The 24,040-nt window shown below is 45.7% G+C and overlaps 1 protein-coding gene across 1 annotated transcript in view; it reads left to right on the forward strand.

Annotated features, from left to right (window-relative positions):
• Positions 1-5,328: 5,328 nt before the first annotated feature.
• Positions 5,329-24,040, forward strand: part of LOC112070976 (serine-rich adhesin for platelets-like) — a 75,981-nt gene continuing 57,269 nt past the window's right edge. Inside the window, exon 1 of the mRNA XM_024138436.2 lies at positions 5,329-5,967. Coding sequence (XP_023994204.2) covers positions 5,585-5,967 — 383 coding nt within the window. The 5' untranslated portion in view covers positions 5,329-5,584. The remainder of the gene's footprint in view (positions 5,968-24,040) is intronic.

Genomic DNA, 24,040 nt, shown 5'->3' on the forward strand with positions numbered 1-24,040 from the left:
GTACCATGTGCCCTGCAAAGGAGTGACAGATACCCAGTTGCCTCAAAGAGTGAAGAGTACCCATTTGGCCCTGCATAAGAGTACAAGAGTACCCATGTGCCCTGCAGAGGAGACAGAGATCACCCATGTTGCCCTGCAGAAGGAGTACAGAGTACCCATGTTGCCCTGCAAGAAGGAGACAGAGTACCCATTTGCCCTGCAGAAGAGTGACAGAGACCCATGTTGCCCTGCAAAGAGTGACAGAACCATGTGGCCTGCGAAGATGACAGATACCCATTTGCCCTGCAGAAGGCATGACAGATACCCATGTTGCCTGCGAAGAGTACAGAAGTACCCATGTGCCCTGCAAAGAGACAACAGGACCCATGTTGCCCTGCGAAGAGTACAGAGATACCCATGTTGGCCTGCGAAGAGTGACAGAGTACCCATGTGGCCGCAAAGGATGACAGATACCCATGTTGCCCTGCAAAGGATGACAGAGTACCCATGTTGCCCTGCAGAAGAGTACAAGATACCCATTGGCCCTGCAGAAGGATGACAGAAGACCCATTTGCCCTGCAGAAGGAGTGACAGATACCCATGTGGCCCTGCAGAAGAGACAGAGACCCATGTGCCCTGCGGAAGAGTGACAGATACCCATGTTGCCCTGCAAAGGAGACAGAGAGTACCCATGTTGGCCTGCAGAAGGAGTACAGAGTACCCAGTTCCCCTGCAGAATGATGCAGAGATACCCATGTTCGCCCTGCGGAACGAGTGACAGAGATACCCATGTTGCCTGCAGAAGGAGTGACAGAGTACCCATGTGCCCTGCAGAAAGAATACAAACCCATGTGGCCCTGCGTAAAGTACAGATACCATGTTGCCCTGCAGAAGATGACAGAGTACCCATGTGCCCTCAGAAGGATGACAGATACCCATTGGCCCTGCAGAAGATGACAGATAACCCATGTTACCTCGAAGAGTACAGATACCATGTTGCCCCGGAGAAGGACAAGAGTACCCATGTGCCCGCAGAAGAGTGACAGATACCCATGTTGCCCTGCAGAAGATGACAAGAGTACCCATGTTGGCCCTGCAGAAAGACAGAGCAGTACCCATGGCCTGCAAGAAGGATGACAGATACCCATTTGCCCTGAGAAGAAGTGACAGATACCCATGTTCCCTGCAGAAGAGTGACAGAGTACCCATGTTGCCCTGCAGAAGAGTGACAAGTACCCATGTGGCCCTGCAGAAGAGGACAATACCCATGTGCCCTGCAGAAGATGACAGATACCCATGTTGCCCTGCAGAATGGAGTACAGATACCCATGTTGCCCCTGCAGAAGGACAGAGAGACCCATGTTGGCCCTGCGGAAGGATGACAGATACCCATGTTGCCCTGCAAGGAGTGACAGAGAGTACCCATGTTGGCCCTGCGGAAGATACAGATACCCATGTTGCCCTGCAGAAGGAGTGACAAGATACCATGTTGCCCTGCGAAGATACAGAACCCATGTGCCTGAGAACAGTGACAGAGTACCCAGTTGCCCAGAAGAGTACAGAGTACCCATTTGCCCGCAAAGATGACAGAGAGACCCATGTTGGCCCCCCCCCCCTGCAGAAGATACAGAGATACCCATGTTGGCCCTGCAGAAGAGTGACAGAAGAACCCATGTTGCCCTGCAGAAGGAGACAGAGAGTACCCATGTGCCCTGCAAAGATACAAGTACCCATGTTGCCCTTGCAGAAGCATGACAGATACCCATGTTGCCCTCAGAAGAGTGACAGAGATACCCATGTTGCCCTCAGAAGAGACAGATACCCATGTTGCCCTCAAGAAGGATACAGAGAACCCTTTGGCCTGCAGAAGATGTACAGAGATACCCATGTTGCCCTGCAGAAGGATGACAGAGTACCCATGTTTGCTCTGCGGAAGGTGACAGAGTACCCATGTGCCCTGCGGAAGGAGTGACATATACCCATGGTGGCCTCGTGAAGATGACAGATACCCATGTGCCCTGCGAAGAGTGACAGAACCCATGTTGCCCTGCGAAGGCGACACCAGAGTATACCCATGTTCCCTGCGAAGAGTGACAGATACCCATGTTGGCTCTCAGAAGGAGTGACAGAGTACCCATGTGGCCCTGCGAACTGCAGGACAGTCCACAGAGTGCCCATTGCTCTGCAGAAGATACAATACCCATGTTGGCCCTGCAGAAGGGAGACAATACCCATTTGGCTCTGCAAAGATGACAGAGAGTACCCATTGCCCTGCAGAAGATGACAGAGAGTACCCATGTTCCCTGCACGAAGGAGTGACAGAGTACCCATGTGGGCCCGCAGAAGGAATGACAAGAACCCCCCCCCCCCATTTGCCCTGCAGAAGGAGTGACAGATACCCATGTTGCCCTCAAAGAGACAGAGTACCCATTCCCTGCAAAGAACAATACCCATGTGCCCTGCAAAGAGCTGACAGAGAGATACCCATTGCCCTCAGAAGGAGTGACAGAGTAACCCATTTGGCCCTGCAAAGATGACAAGAGAAAACCCATGTTGCCCTGCAGAAGATGACAGAAGGTTCTTTCCTACCGATCATCTGCTGACCCACTGCACAGACATCTAGATTGTCAACTAAAGTTAAAAGTGATAAAAAAATACTAAAGCCATAACATTGATGCCTTTTTTCAAATCCAATTAGATATACACTTTGCTTCAATGTCATCAACACATATATTTTTTCCTCCAGTTGAATGACGTGAAAACAACGATTATTCAACCCATTTCGCCCAGTGGGGAGCGACAGAGCATCGCAATGTTATGTCATCCAGGCTGTGTGCTCTAGAACTGTCTCACAGCGCAGCTACCCCGGGGAAGGTGTTCCTACTTCCAATGGTCTGATCTAGAACAGCCGCGCCGGATAGTTATCACTGCAACTCGTTTTAAAAAACAAAGATCGTTGTAATATATGTTTCACGTTATCATATACTGAGATTCTGATAACTGAGCCACGTATGTGTGGAAGCTGTTTGCTACTACTCTCTTCCTGTAAGAGAATAAAGCACATGCCCCTGTTTCAACCATAGAGAATATAGAGACCACATTCTTATATAGTATATTGTGCGCTTAATCCCATGGGGAAACGCCAATGAGCAATCTCCATTTGGAAAATCAATTTTATTTTTACGATTGCTATCCCTCCTGACCAATGAAGTGAAATGTCCACCCAGTTGAAATGGTGAAGCCCTCAATGCGCTGCGCATTCGACACGCCTTTTCGCCACTAGAGACCTCTATCATGTCTATGTTTGAACAATTCTGACTGCAGAGAGGGCCGGAAGGCCGTCTACGGTCCATACCTATTAGCATACCGAGCATACGCCACGAAACACATGCTGTGGCAACAACTGGAGACACTCCAGACAACCGAACCAATTACACAACTTATAAGATACAATAATCCAGCCGTCCACCCCCGACTAGCTGGCGCTACTGTGCATCTCTGAGAGACGCCGAGTATCATACAATTTCCACGTTAATTTAGCCGTCTCCCTCTCTTTGTGTATTGACATGCCTCGCTAAATATAGACGACGAGACCAGAGATGGTTCCTACACACTCCAGGTCACCGTTCTGCGGCAGGCTTCGGGCAAAGGCAAAACACCGTACCAGCCACTCACACCATAATCCAGGGCAAGGAGAAATACTCCACTTTGTCTGGAAAAGACACTGTCCGAATGAAGAGAATGTTCTTTCGATTGTTACCGGTGTTCTGAGCAGTTGTGACGGGCGCCTACCCTCCCGGGCAGCGACTTGTCCACGTGATGCACCGCGCTCATAGACTGGACTGTTTCTGGGCCCACGCTTCACCCCCTGGATAATGTTTCAGACAGAATATGCATGAAAAAACGAGAGGTCATTTTAGTTGAATCTTTTGTGTATACCATTATTCAGCGTTTTCGGGAGATAACGAGAGAACACCGCCCCTGCCTGCTCCGTGTCTGTTCTAGAAAGATCTCGTAGTGTTCTCAGAGAGAGAATTAACTCGAAACCTTACTTCTACAACACATTAGTCAACTTACCTTTCTTTATTTGGGTTTAGAGGGTTATCTTAAATGACTTCTATAAACACAGCAACTCATCACCATGCTGCAGCTTCAACCCAGGCCTCTGCACTACCAAGACACGCCCTCTACATGCAGCCAGACATCACAACTAGTTTGTCAAACGACTAGAAGAGGGACTATGCTACTTATACCATTCTAACAGTCAGTTATTACTTTCAGCTGTTAAGGCTACAGGAGTTAGCCTAGAGAGCTGGCTATGATGAGGAGGAGCTTACAAGCTGCTATATGAGGAGTTAGCTTACAGAGCTGGCATATGAGGATTAGCCTACAGACTGGCATATGAGGAGTTAGCCTACAGAGCTGGCTATGTTGAGAGTAGCCTACAGAGCTGCTATGAGAGGATTAGCCTACAGAGCTGCTATAATTGAGGAGTAGCCACAGACTGGCGAAGTTGTCTTTCCTACCGATCATCTGGCTGACCCACTGGGCACAGACATCTAGAGTTGTCAACTAAAGTTAAAAGTTGAGTAAAAAAAATACTAAATGCCATAACATTGATGCCTTTTTTTCAAATCCAATTAGATATACACTTTGCTTCAATGTCATCAACACATATATTTTTTTCCTCCAGTTGAAATGACGTGGAAACAACGTTTATTCAACCCATTTTCGGCCCAGTGGGGAGCGACAGAGCATCTGCAATGTTATGTCATCCCAGGGCTGTGGTGTYCTCTAGAACTGTTCTCACAGCGCAGTACCCCGGGGGGAAGGTGGTTTCCCTACTTCCAATGGGTCTGATCTGAGAGACAGGCCGCGGGCCGGATAGTTATCACTGCAACTCTTTTTAAAAACAAAGGATCGTTGTAATATATGTTTCACGTTATCATATTACTGGAGATTCTGATGAACTGAGCCACGGGTATTGTGGTGGAAGCTGTTTGCTACTACTCTCTTCCTGTAGAGAGAGGATAAAGGCGTAACATTGGCCGCCTTGGTTTCAACCATAGAGAATGATAGAGACAGCATTCTTATATAGGTATATTGTGGCGTCTGTAAGCGCATGGGAAACGCCAATGAGGCAATRTCCATTTTGAAGAAGTCAATTTTATTTTTTACGATTGGCTGATCCCTCCTGGTGAGCCAATGAAGTTGAAATGTCCCACCCAGTTGAAATGGTGGAAGCCRTCAATGGCGCTGCGCATTCGACGACAGCCTTTTSGCCACTAGAGACCTCTATCATTGTCTATGGTTTGAACAATTCTGKCTGCAGAGAGGGGGGCGCGGAGAGGCGCGTCGTACGGTCCATAGCCTTATTAGCATAGCCGAGCATACGCCACGAAACACATGCTGGGGCAACGAACTGTGAGGACACTCCAGACAGACCGAACAATACCGACAACTTAAAGGATACAATAATGCCGAGCCGTCCACCCCGCGACTAGGCTGGGCGGCTAGCTGTGCATCTCTGAGAGACGCCGAGGTATCATACAATTTCCACGTTTAGATTTGAGCCTGTCTCCCTCTCTGTTGTGTTTATTTGGACATGTCCTCGCTAAATATAGACGACGAGGACCAGAGATGGGTTCCTACACACGTCCAGGTCACCGTTCTGCGGGGCAGGGGCTTGCGGGCAAAGGGCAAACACGGTACCAGCGACGTCTACACCATAATCCAGGTGGGCAAGGAGAAATACTCCACTTGTGTTCTGGAAAAGACCACTGGTCCCGAATGGAAGGAGGAATGTTCTTTCGAGTTGTTACCGGGTGTTCTGGAGCAGGTTGTGGACGGGGGCGCCTACCCTCCCGGGAGCAGCGACTTGGTCCTGACGGTGATGCACCGGGCGCTCATAGGACTGGACGTGTTTCTGGGCCAAGCTGTCATCCCCCTGGATAAGGTGTTTCAGGACAGAATATGCATGAAAAACGAGTAGGTTTCATTTTTGAGGTTTGAAGTCTTTTGCTGTATATTCCATTTGATTTCAGCGTTTTCGGGGAGATACGAGAGAACACCGGCCCTGTCCTGCTCCGTGGTCTGTTCTAGAAAGAGTCTCGTAGTGTTTCTCAGAGAGAGAGATTTTAACTCGAAAGCCTTACGTTCTACAACACATTAGTCAACTTTACCTTTCTTTATTTGGGGTTTAGAGGGTTTATTCTAAAGTTGACTTCTATAAACACAGCAACTGTCAGCTCATGCTGCAGCTTCAACCCCAGGGCCTCTGCACTACCAGACACGCCCTCTACATGCAGCCAGACATCACAACTAGTTTGTCAAACGGACTATGAAGAGGGGACTATGCTACTTGATAGCCATTCTAGACAGTCATGTTATTACTTTTCAGGCTGTGTAAGGCTACAGGAGGTTAGCCTAGAGAGCTGGGCTATGATGAGGGAGGTTAGCTTACAGAGCTGGGCTATGATGAGGGAGGTTAGCTTACAGAGCTGGGCTATGATGAGGGAGGTTAGCCTACAGAGCTGGGCTATGATGAGGGAGGTTAGCCTACAGAGCTGGGCTATGTTGAGGGAGGTTAGCCTACAGAGCTGGGCTATAATGAGGGAGGTTAACCTACAGAGCTGGACTGAGGGAGGTCTGTTTTTCTTACCTGAAATGTGGGCCTAAATCTGTTTTAAGCAGAGAGTAATTCTACATTCCCGAGGTGGAATAACATGTTATTCTTCTGTAGTCTGTATTGTGGCCCCAGGCAGGACTATGGCAGGATGTGAAATTACTGGGGATTAGAGTTTGTCCCAATTCTCAGGATAATCCACTGGTCTCATGGCCTGAAAGCTCTGATTTGCTTCCCAAATGGAACACTATTTACTTTATAGTGGAATACTGTTGACCAGGGCCCGTGGGGGGTGTAGCCTGACCAGGGCCCGTGGGGGGTGGAGCTGAAGGGCCTCGTTGGAGGGTGGGCCTGACAGGCGTGGATGGTGGCTGTCTGACCAGGGGTGGAGGGTTGGGAGCTGACAGGGCGTGGAGGTGGAGCCTGACAGGGCCGGTGGGGGGATGGCCTGACCAGGGCCGTGGGGGGTGGAGCCTGACCAGGGCCCGTGGGGGGTGGGCCTGGACCAGGGCCCGTGGTGGAGCCTGACCAGGGGCGTGGGGGGTGGAGTCTGACCAGGGCCCCGTGGGGGTGGAGTCTGACCAGGGCCCGTGGGGGTGGAGTCTGACCAGGGCCCGTGGGGGGGTGGAGTCTGGGACCAGGGCCGTGGGGGTGGGGTCTGCCAGGGCCCGTGGGGGGTGGGCACTGAACCACGGGGCCGTGGGGGAGTGGAGCCTGGACCAGGGCCGGTTGGGGGGTGGGGCTTGACCATGGCCTGGGTGTGGGGCCTGACCAGGCCGTGGGGTGGAGCCTGACCAGGGCCCGGGGGTGAGCCTGAGCAGGGCCGTTGGGGGGTGTGGAGTCTGACGGGCCGTTGGGGTGGAGTCTGACCAGGGCCCCGTGGGGGGTGGGTCTGACAGGGGCCCGTGGGGGGTGTGGAGCCTGACCAGGGCCGCTGGGGGTGAGGCTGACCAGGGCCTGTGGGGGGGTGGAGCCTGACCGGGGCCTGACTGACTGACGTAATATTGTCACCTCCCATTCAGTTCTTTGTGCTCAGGCCTGTCATATCAGCTGTCGCTGTTTGAGGAGTTTTGGTCACTAATTTAGGAGACATTCGTTATGAAAAGCTGACGTCCTGTATTTGACATGTCATTGACTAAACACTGATGGACTCCAAGATAAAATTTCGAAAACCTTGTTATACAGTGGTCAGTTAGACTGGTAGACCTTTAAATACCGTGGTCAGTTAGACTGGTAGACCTTTAATACAGTGGTCAGTTAGACTGGTAGACCTTTAATACAGTGGTCAGTTAGACTGGTAGACCTTTAATACAGTGGTCAGTTAGACTGTAGACCTTTAATACAGTGGTCAGTTAGACTGGTAGACCTTTAATACAGTGGTCAGTTAGACTGGTAGACCTTTAATACAGTGGTCAGTTAGACTGGTAGACCTTTAATACAGCGGTCAGTTAGACTGTAGACCTTTAATACAGTGTCAGTTAGACTAGTAGACTTTAATACAGTGGTCAGTTAGACTGGTAGACTTTAATACAGTGGTCAGTTAGACTGGTAACCTTTAAATACAGTGGTCAGTTAGACTGGTGACCTTTAATACAGTGTCAGTTAGACTGTAGACAACTTAATCAGTGGTCAGTTAGACTGTAGACAAACCTTTAATACAGTGGTCAGTTAGACTGGTAGACCTTTAATAAAGTGGTCAGTTAGACTGGTAGACTTTTAATACAGTGGTCAGTTAGACTGGTAGACCTTTAATACAGTGGTCAGTTAGACTGGTAGCCTTTAATACAGTGGTCAGTTAGACTGGTTACCTTTAATACAGTGGTCAGTTAGACTGTAGACTTTAATACAGTGGTCAGTTAGGTGGTAGACTTTATAAGTGGTCAGTTAGACTGGTAGACAAACTTAATACAGCGTCAGTTAGAACTGGTAGACCTTTAATACAGTGTCAGTTAGACTGGTAGACAAACTTTAATACAGCGGTCAGTTTAGACTGGTAGACCTTTAATACCAGTGGTCAGTTAGACTGGTAGACTTTAACACAGTGGTCAGTTAGACTGGTAGACCTTAAAAGTGTCAGTTAGACTGGTGACCTTTAATACAGTGGTCATTAGACTGGTAGACCTTTAATACAGTGGTCAGTTAGACTGGTAGACCTTTAATACAGTGGTCAGTTAGACTGGTAAGACCTTTAATACAGTGGTCAGTTAGGCTGGTAGACCTTTAATACAGTGGTCAGTTAGGCTGGTGACTTTAATACAGTGGTCGTTAGACTGTAAGACCTTTAAATACAGTGGTCAGTTTAGACTGGTAGACCTTTAATACAGTGGTCAGTTAGACTGTAGACCTTTATTACAGTGGTCAGTTAGACTGGTAGACTTTAATAGTGGTCAGTAGACTGGTAGACCTTTTAATACAGTGGTCAGTTAGACTGGTAGACTTTATACAGTGGTCAGTTAGACTGGTAGACCTTTAATACGGTCAGTTAGATGGTAGACTTAATAAGTGTCAGTTAGACTGGTAGACCTTTAATACAGTGGTCAGTTTAGACTGGTAGACCTTTAATACAGTGGTCAGTTAGACTGGTAGACTTTAATACAGTGGTCAGTTAGACTGGTAGACCTTTAATACAGTGTCAGTTAGACTGGTAGACCTTTAATACAGTGGTCAGTTAGACTGTAGACCTTTAATACAGTGGTCAGTTAGACTGGTAGACCTTTAATACAGTGGTCAAGTTAGACTGTAGACCTTTAATACAGTGGTCAGTTAACTGGTAGACCTTTAATACAGTGGTCAGTTAGACTGGTAGACTTTAATACAGTGGTAGTTAGACTGGTAGAAACCTTTAATACAGTGGTCAGTTAGACTGGTAGACATTTAATACAGTGGTCAGTTAGACTGGTAGGACCTTTAATACAGGTGGTCAGTTAGACTGGTAGACTTTAATACAGTGGTCAGTTAGACTGGTAGACCTTTAATACAGTGGTCAGTTAGACTGGTATACCTTTAATACAGTGGTCAGTTAGACTGGTAGACCTTTAATACAGTGGTCAGTTAGGCTGGTACGACGCTTTAATACAGTGGTCAGTTAGACTGGTAGACAAACCTTTAATACAGCGGTCAGTTAGACTGGTGACCTTTAATACAGTGGTCAGTTAGACTGGTAGACAAACTTTAATACAGCGGTCAGTTAGACTGGTAGACCTTTAATACAGTGGTCAGTTAGACTGGTAGACCTTTAACACAGTGGTCAGTTAGACTGGTAGACCTTTAATACAGTGGTCAGTTAGACTGGTAGACCTTTAATACAGTGGTCAGTTAGACTGGTAGACCTTTAATACAGTGGTCAGTTAGACTGGTAGACTTTAATACAGTGGTCAGTTAGATGGTAGACCTTTAATACAGTGGTCAGTTAGGCTGGTAGACCTTTAATACAGTGGTCAGTTAGGCTGTAGACCTTTAATACAAGTGGTCAGTTAGACTAGTAGACCTTTAACACAGTGGGTCAGTTAGACTGGGATTTAATACAGTGTCGTTAGACTGGTGACTTTATACAGTGGTAGTTAAACGGTAGCCTTTAATACAGTGGTCAGTTAGACTGGTAGACCTTTAATACAGTGGTCAGTTAGACTGGTAGACCTTTAATACAGTGGTCAGTTGACTGTAGACCTTATACAGTGGTCAGTTAGACTGGTAGACCTTTAATACAGTGGTCAGTTAGACTGGTAGACCTTTAACACAGTGGTCAGTTAGACTGGTAGACCTTTAATACAGTGGTCAGTTAGACTGGTAGACTTTAACACAGTGGTCAGTTAGACTGGTAGACAGGCTAGTAGCAGTGTCCCTTTCTGCATAGGTTAACATATGCTAGAAGTCCATAGGAAGGATATCTGAATGATGATGGGAAACCTCTCTCTTTCTCGTCCCTTCAGTCTGTCCGTCCTTGTAAACAACATAGCATGTGTAGGCTGTACCATTTACCATAATGAAGATGAAATGTAGTCTGGCCCAGATCTGTTTGTGCTCATTGTGATTGGGAGTCCCATAGGGCTGCGCACAATTGGCCCAGCGTCGTCGGGTTTGGCCCGGGGTAGGCCGTCATTGTAAATAAGAATGTGTTAACTAGTTAAATAAAGATGAAATGTCATGTTTGGCATGCCAATCAGTGACAGACTGGCATTCGGGCCACATTAAATGGCAGGAGAGGATAATCTAAAGATTTTTGATGAGAGGGCAGTTGTCATTGTTGTGCGTAGTTGTAGTGACGACCCGGGCCTGCCTCATACTATTAGGTAATATTGTTGTAGTGACGACCCGGGCCTGCCTCATACTATTAGGTGATGTACGTTGTAGTGACGACCCGGGCCTGCCTCATACTATTAGGTGATGTATGTTGTTGTAGTTGTGACGACCCGGGCCTGCCTCATACTATTAGTAATATACGTTGTAGTGACGACCCGGGCCTGCCTCATACTATTAGGTATGTACGTTTAGTGACGACCCGGGCCTGCCTCGTACTATTAGGTAATATATGTTTGTAGTGACGACCCGGGCCTGCCTCATACTATTAGGTAATATACGTTGTAGTGACGACCCGGGCCTGCCTCATAATATTTAGGTAATATACGTTGTAGTGACGACCCTTGGCCTGCCTCATACTATTAGGTGATGTACGTTGTAGTGACGACCCGGGCCTGTTCATACTATTAGGTAATATACGTTGTAGTGACAGACCCGGGCCTGCTCATACTATTAGGTAATATACGTTGTAGTGACGACCCGGGCCTGCCTCATACTATTAGGTGATGTACGTTGTAGTGACGACCCGGGCCTGCCTCATGCTATTAGTGATGTATGTTTGTAGTGAGACCCGGGCCTGCCTCGTACTATTAGGTAATATAAGTTATGTGAGACGCCGGGCCTGCCTCGTACTATTAGGTAATATACGTTTTAGTGACGACCCGGGCCTGCCTCATACTATTAGGTAATATACGTTGTAGTGACGACCCGGGCCTGTCTCATACTATTAGGTGATGTACGTTGTAGTGACGACCCGTGCCTGCCTCATACTATTAGGTGATGTACGTTGTAGTGACGACCCGGGCCTGCCTCGTACTATTAGGTGATATAAAGTGCATTCGGAAAGTATTCAGACCCCTTTTCCCTTTCTCACATTTTGTTGTTGTTACAGCCTGAATTGTAAAAATCCTAAATCTAACAATACCCAATAACGACAAAGTAAAACAGGTTTTTAGAAAGATTTGCAAATTTGATGTGAGGTTTAAAATGTTTTTTTTTTTTTAAAGGAAAAAAAAGTATTCAGACCCTTTGCTATGAGACTCAAAATTGAGCTCAGGTGCATCCTGTTTCCATTGATCATCCTTGAGATGTTTCTACAACTTGATTGGAGTCCACCTGTGGTAAATTCAATTGATTGGACATGATTTGGAAAGGCACACACCTGTCTATATAAGGTCCTACAGTTGACAGTGCATGTCAGAGCAAAAACCAAGCCAATTGTCCGTAGAGCTCTGAGACAGGATTGTGTCGAGCGACACATCTGGGGAAGGATACCAAAACATTTCTGCATCATTGAAGGTCCCCAAGAACAGTGGCCTCCGTCATTCTTAAATGGGATAAGTTTGGAACCACCAAGACTTTGTCTAGAGCTGGCCGTCCGGCCAAACTGAGCAATCGGGGAGAAGGGCCTTGGTCAGGGAGGTGACCAAGAACCCGATGGTCACTCTGACAGAGCTCTAGAGTTCCTCTGTGAAGATGGGAGAACCTTCCAAAAGGACAACCATCTCTGCAGCACTCCATCAATCAGTCCTTTATGGTAGAGTGGCCAGACGGAAGCCACTCCTCAGTAAAAGGTACTTGACAGCCCGCTTGGAGTTTTCCATAAGGCACCTAAAGACTCTCAGACCATGAGAAACAAGATTCTCTGGTCTGATGAAAGCAAGATTGAACTCTTTGGCCTGAATGCCAAGCGTTACATCTGGAGGACACATGGCACCATCCCTACGGTGAAGCATGGTGGTGGCAGCATCATGCTGTGGGGATGTTTTTCAGCGACAGGGACTAGGAGACTAGTCAGGCTTGAGGCAAAGATGAACCGAGCAAAGTACAGAGAGATCCTTGATGAACCTTGCTTCCAGAGCGCTCAGGACCTCAGATGGGCGTGAAGGTTCACCTTCCAACGCGACACACGACCTAAGACACAGCCAAGAAACACAGGAGTGGCTTCGGGACAAGTCTCTGATGTCCTTGAGTTGGCCCAGCAGAGCCGGATTGAACCCGATCAGACATTCTCTGGAGAGACTGAAATTAGCTGCTGCAGCGACGCTCCCCATACCAACCTGGCAGTTGCTTGAGAGATCTGTCAGAGAAGAATGCGAGAAACTCCCAAATACAGGACTGTGCCAAGCTTGTAGTGTCATACCGCAGAAGACCTTGAGGTGGCTGTTAATCGCTGCCAAAGGTTGGCTTCAAACAAGTCTGAGTAAGGGTTGAATACTTATGAATACTTTATTAAATGTGATATTTCATTTTTTTGGGCTGTAAAAAAAAAAAAAAAAATTTTTTTTTTTTATATTGACCACCTTTTTCGTGGTATCCAATTAGGTAGTTACAGTTTTAGTCTCATCGCTGCACTCCCGTACGAACTCTGAGAGGCGAGGTCGGAGAGGGCAGGAGCGTCCTCCGAAACCACTTCCAAACCACTGCTTCTTTTGATGCTAGTGTCTTTACCCTGCGAATGGCAGTGTGTCTCACCACTGCGATTGCGTGACCACTGCACCAACTCGGGAGGCCCCCAAATTGTCTATGTACATGGCAAAGATTATCTAAACAATTTTTGCCTTTGTCATATATTGGGTATTGTGATGTCATTATGGAGGATTTGATGTATTATGGGGGTATTCGTTGATGTTCTTATGGGTATGTGATGTCATTTATGGGGTATTGTGTGTAGATTTGCTGACGATTTTTTATTTATTTTAATCGAATTTTAGATAAGGTGTAACAAAATCCTGGAAAAGAGTCCAAGGGGTCTGAATACTTCTGGAATGTTGCTGTATATTCTAGCCGTGAAGTGTGTTCATTCAATAGATTTGATGGTGCGTCATTGCAGGTATAATGACCGGCGTGCCTGGGACTCAGCTCTGCCAAGCTGGTCCTTATACTATTTCTGATATTTATAAGCCTACAGAGGAGGAGGGCTAATGTGGGCATAGCTCAGCCTCTGTTGGACACTGGGAATACTGGTGTATTCCACAAACAGGAACCAGAGGCACTGGGTGACATACTGTGTATTCCAGTCATCCATCTCTATCCATCTTCTATTAGCCATCTCTAGTCATCCATCTCTAGCCATCTCTAGTTCATCATCTTAGCCATCTCTCAGTCATCCAGTTCTCTATCCATCTCTCGTCATCCATCTCTATTTCCATCTCTAGTCATCACTCTCTAGTCATGCCATCTCTAGTCATCCCTCTTAGCATCCATCTTAGTCATCCATCTCTAAGCCTCTCTAGTCATCCATCTCTAGCCATCCTCTAAGTCATCCTCTCTAGCCATCTCTAGTCATCCTCTCTATCCATCTCTAGTCAGCCATCTCTAGTCATCCATCTCTAAGCCATACTCTGTCATCCATTCTCTGCCATCTTAGCTCATCCATGCTCTAGTCAGCCATCTTCTAGTCAACATACATTATAGCCAATCTCTAGTATCCATCTCTAGTCATCTCTAGTCATCCATCTCTATGCCATCTCTAGTCATCTCTTCTAGCCATCTCTTCAGTCATTCCTCTTCTAGTCTGCCATCTTCTATTCAGCTCTAGCATCCATCTTCTATCCATCTCTATTCATCTCTAGGTCATCCATCTGCTATTCAGCTCTAGTTCATCCATTCTCTATCCATCTCTAGTCATCCATCTCTAGCCATCTTCCTAGTCAGTTCCATCTCTGATCATCTCTAGTCATCCATCTCTAGCCATCTCTGTCATCCATCTCGTATCTCTCTAGTCATCCATCTCTAGTCATCCATCTCTAGTCATCTCTAGTCATCCATCTCTACTCCATCTCTAGTCATCCATCTCTAGCCATCTCTAGTCATCCCCATCTTTAGTCGCTCTAGTCATCCATCTCTAGCCATCTTAGTCATTCCATCTCTAGTCATCTCTAGTCATTCATCTCTTACGTCATCCATCTCTAGCATCTCTAGTCATCCAATCTGCTAGTCTCTTAGTCATCCCATCTCTAGTCATCCATCTCTTAGCCATCTCTAGTTCAATCCATCTCTAGCCATCTTCTTTAGTCATCCTCTCTAGTCATCCAATCTTATCATCACCTCTATCCATCTCTAGTCATCCACTCTATCCATCCTAGTAATCCATCTCTATCCATCTCAGTCATCCATCTCTATCATCTCTAGTCATCTTCTAGTCATCCATCGTTATTCAGATCTAGGTTTCATTCCATCTCTAGTACATCCATCTCTATCCATCTCTAAGTTCATCCGATCTCTAGCATCTTCTCAGTTCATCCATCTCTATTCATCCATCTGCTACTTCATCCATCTCTAGTCATCCATACTCTAGTTCAATCCATCTCTATTCAGCTTCTAGTCATCATCTCTAGTCATCCATCTTCTCATCCAGTCTCCAGTCCATCCATCTCTATTCCTCTCTAGTTCTCCATTTATTCCATTCTCTAGTCATCCATCTCTAGTCATCTCTATCAGCATCTCTAGCCATCTTCTAGATCATTCCATCTCTATCATCTCTAGTCATCCATCTCTATTCTGTCTAGTCATCCATCTCTAGTCATCCTCTCTATCCATCTCTAGTATTCCATCTTTAGTCATCCCATTCTCTTAGTCAATCCATCTCTAGTCATCCATCTCTAGTCATCCATCTCTAGTCATCCATCTCTGTCATCCATCTCTATTCAGCTCTAGTCATCCATCGTCTAGTCAATCCTCTCTCATCAGCTTCTATCATCCATCTCTAGTCATCCATCCTCTATTCAGCTCTAGTCATCCTCTCTTAGTCATCCATCTCTAGCCATCTCTAGTCACTCCGATCTTCTATCCATCTCTAGTTCATCCAACTCTAATTCTGCTCTAGTCATCCATCTCTAGCTCATCATCTCTAGTCAATCCATCTCTAGTTATCCATCTCTATTCCATCTCTAGCCATCTCTAGTCACAATCTCATAGCATCTCTAGTCATCCACTCTATCCATCTTCCTAGTCATCATCTCTATCCATCCATCTCTATCCATCTCTAGTCATCCGATTCTCTATCCATCTCTATCATTCCATCTCTAGCCATTCTAGTCATCCACTAGAATGAGGGAGGGGAGAAGGAGGATTTCGATTAGATGGTTTTAAGAATGGACAGGGAGGAGGAGGATGTCGTAGATGGTGTTAATAGCATGAGGGAGGAGGAGGAGGATGTCTGTAGATGTTGTTAGATGAGGAGGAGGGGTGAGGATGCACGCTAGATGGTTTATAGAATGGACAGGGAGGAGGAGGATGTGGTAGATGGTTTATTAGAATGGGGAGGAGGAGGATGTCGTAGATGGCTTTATAGATGCTGACAGGGGAGGAGTGGGATGTCGTAGATGGTTTATTAGATGAGGAGGAGGAGGATTGTTTTGTAGATGGTTTATAGAATGAGGAGGAGGATGTTTAGATGGTGTTATTAGATGAGCGGAGGAGGAGGATGTTGTAAATGGTTTATAGACATGAGGGAGAAGGAGGAGGAGATGTTGATAATGGTTTTAGAGAATGAGAGGGAGGGAAGAGTGTCTGTAAATGGTTTACTAGAATGAGGAGGAGGAGGAGATGTGTAGATGGTTGTATAGAATCAAGGAGGAGGAGGATGTTGTAGATGGTTGTACTAGGAATGAGAGGGAGGAGGATGTAGTAGAATGGTTACTATAGAATGAGAGGAGGAGAATGTTGTAGATGGTTTATAGCATAGAGAGGAGGAGATGTGGTAGCATGGTCTTATAGAATGAGAGGGAGGGAGGATGTTGTAGATGGTTTATAGAATGAGAGGGAGGAGGAATGTTGTAATGGATTATAGAATGAGAGGAGGAGGATGTGTTAGATGGTTATATAGAATGATAGGGAGGAGGTGTCTGAGATTGGTTTATTAAGAATAGGGAGGAAGGATTGTTGTAGATGGTTATAGATATGAGAGGGAAGGAGGATGTTGTAGATGTTTATAGAATGAGGGGAGAGGGAGGATGTTGTAAATGGTATTAGAATGAGGGGAGGAGAAGGAGGATGTCTGTAGATGGTTTAGAGAATGAGAGGAAGGAGATGTTGTAAATGGTTTATTAGATTAGGGAGGAGGAGGAGGATGTTGGCTAGATGGTTTATGAATGAGGGAGGAGGAGGATGTTGTAGCTGGTTTATGAAATGAGAGGGAGGAGGATGTGTAGATGGTTTAGTAGACATGAGAGGGAGGGGATGTTGTAGATTGGATTATATAGAATGAGAGGAGGGGATGTGGTAAGATGGTTTATAGAATGAGAGGGGGTGGATGTTGAGATGGTTTATAGAAGGGCGCGAGTCAGGTGTTTATTGTACATATTCATTCGGTTGTATACTGTAATTGAGACGGAGGGAGGTGACTTGTTGGTTAGATGGTATATAGAATTCGAGGGAGCGAGGTGCATGTTGTAGAGACCTCTGTGATATATATACAGGATAATAGTCTTACTGTCTGTTGTTGATGAAGTGTGGTAAGATTCGGGTTTATAGATGAGGGTGCGCAGGGCACTTCTGTTGGTTACCAGCTCTCTGCGTTGTCTTATAGAGATGAGGGAGGGATTATGGGGTGTTGGTATACCTCATGGTTTTTATGAATGTGGGGATGAGCGAGGAGGTGAGTGAGGGAACGTGTGGTGATAGCAATGGTTTATAGAATGCTCGATGTCAGCCAGTGGATAGGAGAATGTTGAATCATGGATGCGGTTTTATACGACGCTCTCGTGGACGGATACTCCGTAACGCTCTGGCAGGCAGTGCGTAGCGGTGGTTGGGTTCCGTTATTGCATGTCTGACGTCTGTATTTAGATGGGGAGGGGAGGATGTTGGAGATGGTTTATAGGATGAGGCAGGAGGAGGATGTTGCCTGTAGATTAGCTCTAGACTAGCAATTGAGGGAGGAGGAGGGATGTGTAGCTGGTCTTCTCCATGATGTCGTGCTGCACGGCCTAGCTCGCTTCCTGTCTAGCTACATAGAATCTGGGAGATGCGTTCCTCTGTGTCGACTTCTTACGGTGGTACGTGTATGGCTCGGTGGCGCGTTGTACTCTGTAAACGCGAATCTGTGGTGCTTGTGTTCTATACGGTTCAATCTGCACCATAGTGCGCGTCCTTGGCGATTTGTGGTGAATTGTCAATTAGATATCACTGATGTTCTGAGCTCTCTCGCTCGCAGTGCGCGTGTGAGGTCGCTCGCCTCGAGTGATGACGACGCTAGGACTCGCTTAAAGCTCGTATCGAGGTATCACTACTAACTCCTGCGGTTCATTAGTAGTGTAGCGAGTTGGTTTATAGAATGAGAGGGAGGAGGATGTTGTAGATGTTTATAGAATGAGGGAGGAGGATGTTGTTAAATGGTTTTATAGAATGTCGGAGGTTAATGCTGGTAGATGGTTTATAGAATGAGGTGAGAGAGGAGGATGTGGTTAGATGGTATTTATAGAATGAGGGAGAGGCGAGGATGTTGTAATGGTTTATAGAATGAGGAAGGAGGAGAGGTGTGAGTAGGGTTTACTTAGATGAGAGGGTGAGGAGGATGTTCTTGTAGATGCGTTTATGAATGAGAGGAGGAGAGGATGTTGTAGTGGTTTATAGAATGAGGGCAGGGAGGAGGATGTTGTAGCATGGTTTATAGAATGAGGGAGGGGGGATTTAGATAGTTATAGAATTAGAGGGAGGAGAGGATGGGTTTATAGAATGAGGGGGAGGAGGATGTTGTAGATGGTTTGTATAGAATGAGGGAGGAGGAGGATGTTGTAGATGGTTTTTATAGAATGAGAGGGAGGAGGGAGGATGTTGTAATGGGTTAATAGAATGAGAGGGAGGGGAGGATGTCTGTTAGAATGGTTTAGTGAATTGAGAGGGGGAGGAGGATGTTGTAGATGGTTTTATAGAGAAGGGAGGAGGAGGATGTGGTAGATGGTTTATAGATGAGAGAGGAGGAGATGTTGCTAGATGGTTTATCTAGATTGACGGGGAGGAGGAGATGTTGTAGATGGTTTATAGAATGAGGAGGAGAGGAGGATCGTTGTAGATGTTTATAAGAAATGAGAGGGAGGAGGAGGATTGTTGTAGATGGTTATATTAGAATGAGCAGAGGAGGAGGATGTTGATAGATGGTTTATAGGAATTGAGGGAGGAGGAGGATGTTGTAATTTGTTATGTAGAATGAAGAGGGATGAGGAGGATTTGTAGTATCGTGGTGTTAACTATGATGAGATGGGAGGAGGAGATGTTGTAGATGGTTTATAGAATGAGGGTCAGGAGGAGGAGGATGTTGTAGATGGGGCTTTATAGAATGAGGGAGGAGGAGGAGGGATGGATGCTGTAGATGGTTTATAGAATCTGAGGAGGAGGAGGATGTTGTAGGTGGTTTATAGAATGCAAGAGGGAGTAGGTGGTGGAATGTTGTAGATGTTTATAGAATGAGGGGAGAGCGAGGTGTTGTAGATGGTTTATAGAATGAGGAGAGAGGGAGGATGTTTTGTAGATGGGTTTATAGACATGAGGGAGGAGGAGGAATGTTGTGATTGGTATATATGAATACAGGGAGGGGGTGTTGTAGATTGGTTTATAGAATGAGGGAGGAAGAGGATGTTGTAAATGGTTTTATAGAATGAGGAGAAGGGAGGATGTATGTAATGGTTTTATAGAATGAGGAGGGGAGGAGGAGGATGTGGTAGATGTGTGATAGAATGAGGGAGGAGGAGGATGTTGTAAATTGGTTTATAGAATGAGGAGAGGAGGAGGAGGACTGTGGTAGATGGTATCATGAATGAGGGAGGAGGAGGATGTGGTAGTCTGTATTTATATTCGAATGAGGGAGGGGAGGATGTTGTTAGTGTTTATAGAGATGAAGAGGATGGAGACTGTTGTAGTATGGTTTTTAGCAATGGAGAGGAGGAGGATGTGGTAGATGGTTCTATAGAATGAGTGAGAGGAGGATGTTGTAGATGGTTTAGTTAGAATGAGGAGGAGGGAGGAGGATGTGAGATTGGTTTCAGAGAATGAGAGGGAGTGGGGATAGTTGTAGATGGTTTTATAGAAGGAGAGCGAGGAGGAGGGATGTTGTAGTTGGTTTATAGATGAGAGGAGGTGATGGAGGATGTTGTAGCATGGTTATATAGAGATGAGAGGGAGAGAGTGAGGATGTTGTGTTAGAGTTATATGAATGATGAGGAGGAAGGGATTGATTGTAGTTATGGTTTATAGAATGAGAGGAGGAGGATGTGGATAGATGGTTTAGAGAATGAGAGGGTAATGAGGAGGATGTTGGTAGATGGTTTTATAGAATGAGGTGAGGAGGAGGAGTGGTCGATGTTCTATTAGATGAGAGGGAGGAGGAGTGTGGTAGATGGTTTTAGAGAATGAAGAGGGATGCAGAGGATGTCGTAGATGGTTGTAGAGAATGAGAGGGATGGGGATTGTCGTAGATGGTTTAGAGTGAGAGGGAATGAGGAGATGTCGTAAGATGGTTTATAGAATGAGAGAGGAGGAGGATGTTGTAGATGGTTAGAATGAGGGAGGAGGAGGATGTTGTAGATTGGTTATAGAATGAGAGGGGGTAGGAGGATGTTTGCTAGATGGTTCATGATGAGAGGGGAGGAGATGTGTAGATGTTTATAGAATGAGGGAGGAGTTGAGATGGTGGGAGGTAGATGGGTTTATAGACATTGAGAGAGGAGGAGGGATGTTGTAGATGGTTTATAGAATGAGAGGCAGGATGGAGGAGGTTGTAGAATGGTTTATGAATTGAGAGGGAGGAGGAGAGATGTTGTAGAGGGTTTATAGCAATGAGAGGAGGAGGGGATGTTTTGTGATGGTTACTCAGCTCTCGGAGGAGGAGGAGGATGTTGTTAGATGGGTTTATAGAATAGAGAGGGAGGAGGAAGTGTGGTAGATGGTTTAGAGAATGAGAGGGTATGAGGGGATGTGGTAGATGTTTATAGATGAGGGAGGAGAGAAGGATGTGTAGATGGTTTATAGAAGTTGAGAGGGAGGGAGGATGTGGTAGATGTTTTAGAGCAATGGAGGGATGAGGAGGATGTCGTAGATGGTTTAGTAGAATGGATGGGATGAGGAGGATGTCGTAGATGGTTTACGAGAGATGAGAGGGATGGAGGATCGTCGTAGATGGTTTATAGAATGGAGTAGGAGGAGGATTTGTAGTGGTTTTATAGAATGAATAATAAAAGAGAACAAAAGGAGGAGGAGGATGTGTAGATAGAGTTTTATAGAATGAGAGGGGGGAGGAGGATGTTTGTAGATGGTATTATAGAATGGAGCGAGGAGGAAGAGACCATGTTGTAGATGGTCTTATTAGATAGAGGGAGATGGAGGAGGATGTGGTAGATGCGTTTTATAGAAATGAGAGAGGAGGAGGATTGTTGTAGATGGTGTTTATGACATGAGGAGGGAGGGAGGTGTTGTAGAATGGGTTATAGAATGAGAGAGGAGGAGGAGGATTGTTGTAGAATGGTTTATAGAATGAGACGGAGGGGAGATGTTCTGTAGATGGTTTATAGAATGAGGAGGAGGAGGATAATGTGGTAGATGTATGAATGAGGAGGGGGGAGTTGTAGATGGTTATAGAATGAGGGAGGAGGAGGGATTTTGTAGATGGTTTATTAGACTGAGAGGGATGAGGAGGATGTTGTAGATGGTTTATAGATGAGAGGGAGGAGGAGGAGTTGTAGTGGTTTATAGATGAGGAGGAGGGAGGAGGAATGTTGTAGATGGTTTATAGAATGAGGGAGGAGGAGGAGGATGATGTTGTAGGATGGTTTATAGAATGAGGCGAGGAGGAGGATGTTGTAGGGATGGTTTAGTAGACTGAGAGGGAGGAGGAGGATGTTTGGAGTGGTTTATTAGAATGAGGAGGAGGAGGATGTTGTTAGAGGTTATGAATTGGGAGGAGTGAGGATGTTGTAGATGGGTTATAGAATGAGGGGAGGAGGGATGTTGTTAGATGTTTATAGAATGACAGGCGAGGAGGAGGAATGTTATAGATGGTTTATAGAATTGAGGGAGAAGAGGATGTTGTAAATGTTTATAGAAAATGAGGGAGAGGAGAGATTTGTTAAATGGTTTTAGATATGAGCGAGGAGGAGATGTTGTAACATGGTTTATAGAATGAGGGAGGAGGAGGAGGAGGATGTGGATAAGATGGTTTATTAGAATTGAGGGAGGAGAGGATGTGGTAGTGGTTTAGTTAGAATGAAGGAGGAGGAGATGTTGTAGATGGTTATTAGAATGAAGAGGGAGGAGGAGGGATGTGGCAAATTGGTTTATAGAATGAGAGGGAGATGGAGGATGTTGTAGATGGTTATAGATGAGAGGGAGGAGGATGGTGGTAGTATATTAGTGGGAGGAGGAGTTGTGGATGGTTAGTAATGAGGGAGGAGGAGGAGGATTGTTGTAGATGGTTTATGAGACATGAGAGTGGAGGATGATTGTAGATGGTCTTATGAGAAGGAGGAGTGGTAGATGGTTTTATAGAATGAGAAGGGAGGAGAAGGAGTATGTTGTAGCACTGGTTTATTATGAGGAGGATGGTAGATGGTGTGTATAGAATGAGGGGGAGAGGAGATGTTGTTAGATGGGTTTATAGAATCTGAGAGGGAGAGCGAGGATGTATAGAAATGAGAGGGAGGAGGATGTTGCTTAGTTATAGGAGAGAGAGGATTTGTAGATTTTAGAATGAGATGGGATATATATACTAGATATAGGGCGCTGATATTGATGGAGTATGAGGATGATCTAAGTATAGGAGCGCATTATAGTTGAGTTTATGTTTATTGTGTGTATAGGATATGAGAGGTGGCTGTAGATGTGGGTTTAGAGATAATGAGTAGGGGATCTTGAGCCAGCGATGTATGTGTAGATGGTCAGTACGTGGAATGGATGAGAGAGTTAGATGAGTTTTAGTAGAATGCGGAGCCGAAGATGAGTGCTGGATGTATGTTGCTAGTGGTTTTCTAGTTGATATTGAACGAGGGTACGGAAGGAGGATGTTGTAGTGTTTTTATAGAATGAGAGGGAGGAGGAGGATATATGGTTTATATTATGTGAGAGATATCTTCGCAGAATGACAGAGAGTGGAAATATAATAAGATAATATTTTATTACGCCTGGTATGATAGTTGAGGATTGTCTGATAGTATTGGTAGTGGCGTAGCGAGGAAGTGTTGTTGTATAGATGGTTTATAGACTGAAGCGCGACTATGGAAATGCTAATGTATAGATTGGTTTACATAGGAGGATGTAGGGTAGATGGTTTATAGAATGGGAGGAGGAGGATGTTGTAGATCGGTTATATATTATGAGGAGGGGTGTTGTAATGTGAGTTATGAGAGTAGGTTCTAATAGAATGACGAGGAGAGGCTTATAGGAATGAGGGAGGAGAGTAGGATGTTTGTAGTATGAGGAGGAGCGAGGAGGGATGATGTCTGTATTGGTTTATAGAATATGAGGAGCGATGTTGTAGATGGTTTATCTATATTGCATAAGGTGCGGAGTACTGTAGATGGTTCCTATATGATGTGAGTGGGTTGTAGATGGTTTATTGAGGGAGGAGAGGGTTATGTAGATGTGGTTTATTAGATGGGAGAGGAGGATGATTGTAGACATGGGTTTATAGAATTGGAACAGGGAGGAGGAGGATGTAATAGATGGTTCTATAGAATGGGGAGGAAGAGGATGTTGTAACATGGTTTATTATGAGGTAGAAGGAAGGATGTTGAAATGGTTATAGACATGAGGGAGGAGCGAGGATGGTTGTAAATGGTTATAGACATGAGAGGAGGTAGGTTGGTAGATGGTTTAAGTGGAGAGGATTGTGGGGTAGATGGTTCTTAACGGTGAGTGCTGGGTGTGTACTAGAATAGGGAGGAGTGATGGATGTTGCAAGACTATAGTGTTGTCTATGAATGCAGACGTGAGGAGGATGGTTGTATGTTTGGTTCATAGAATTTGAGGTATTAGCGTTATCGAGAGGGGATGAGATGAAGGAGGTGAGGTTTGTATGTGTACGGTTTATCCGATATGCATTCGAGGGATGAGTCGCAGTGTTGTAGCATGGTTATTCTAAGAATGTAGAGGAGGGGAGGATTGTTGTAGAGTTTGTGTGTAGAGAGGTGGGGATTTATAGAATTGATT

Source organism: Salvelinus sp. IW2-2015, unplaced genomic scaffold (genome assembly GCF_002910315.2).
Source record: "Salvelinus sp. IW2-2015 unplaced genomic scaffold, ASM291031v2 Un_scaffold1481, whole genome shotgun sequence".
Taxonomy (NCBI): domain Eukaryota; kingdom Metazoa; phylum Chordata; class Actinopteri; order Salmoniformes; family Salmonidae; genus Salvelinus; species Salvelinus sp. IW2-2015.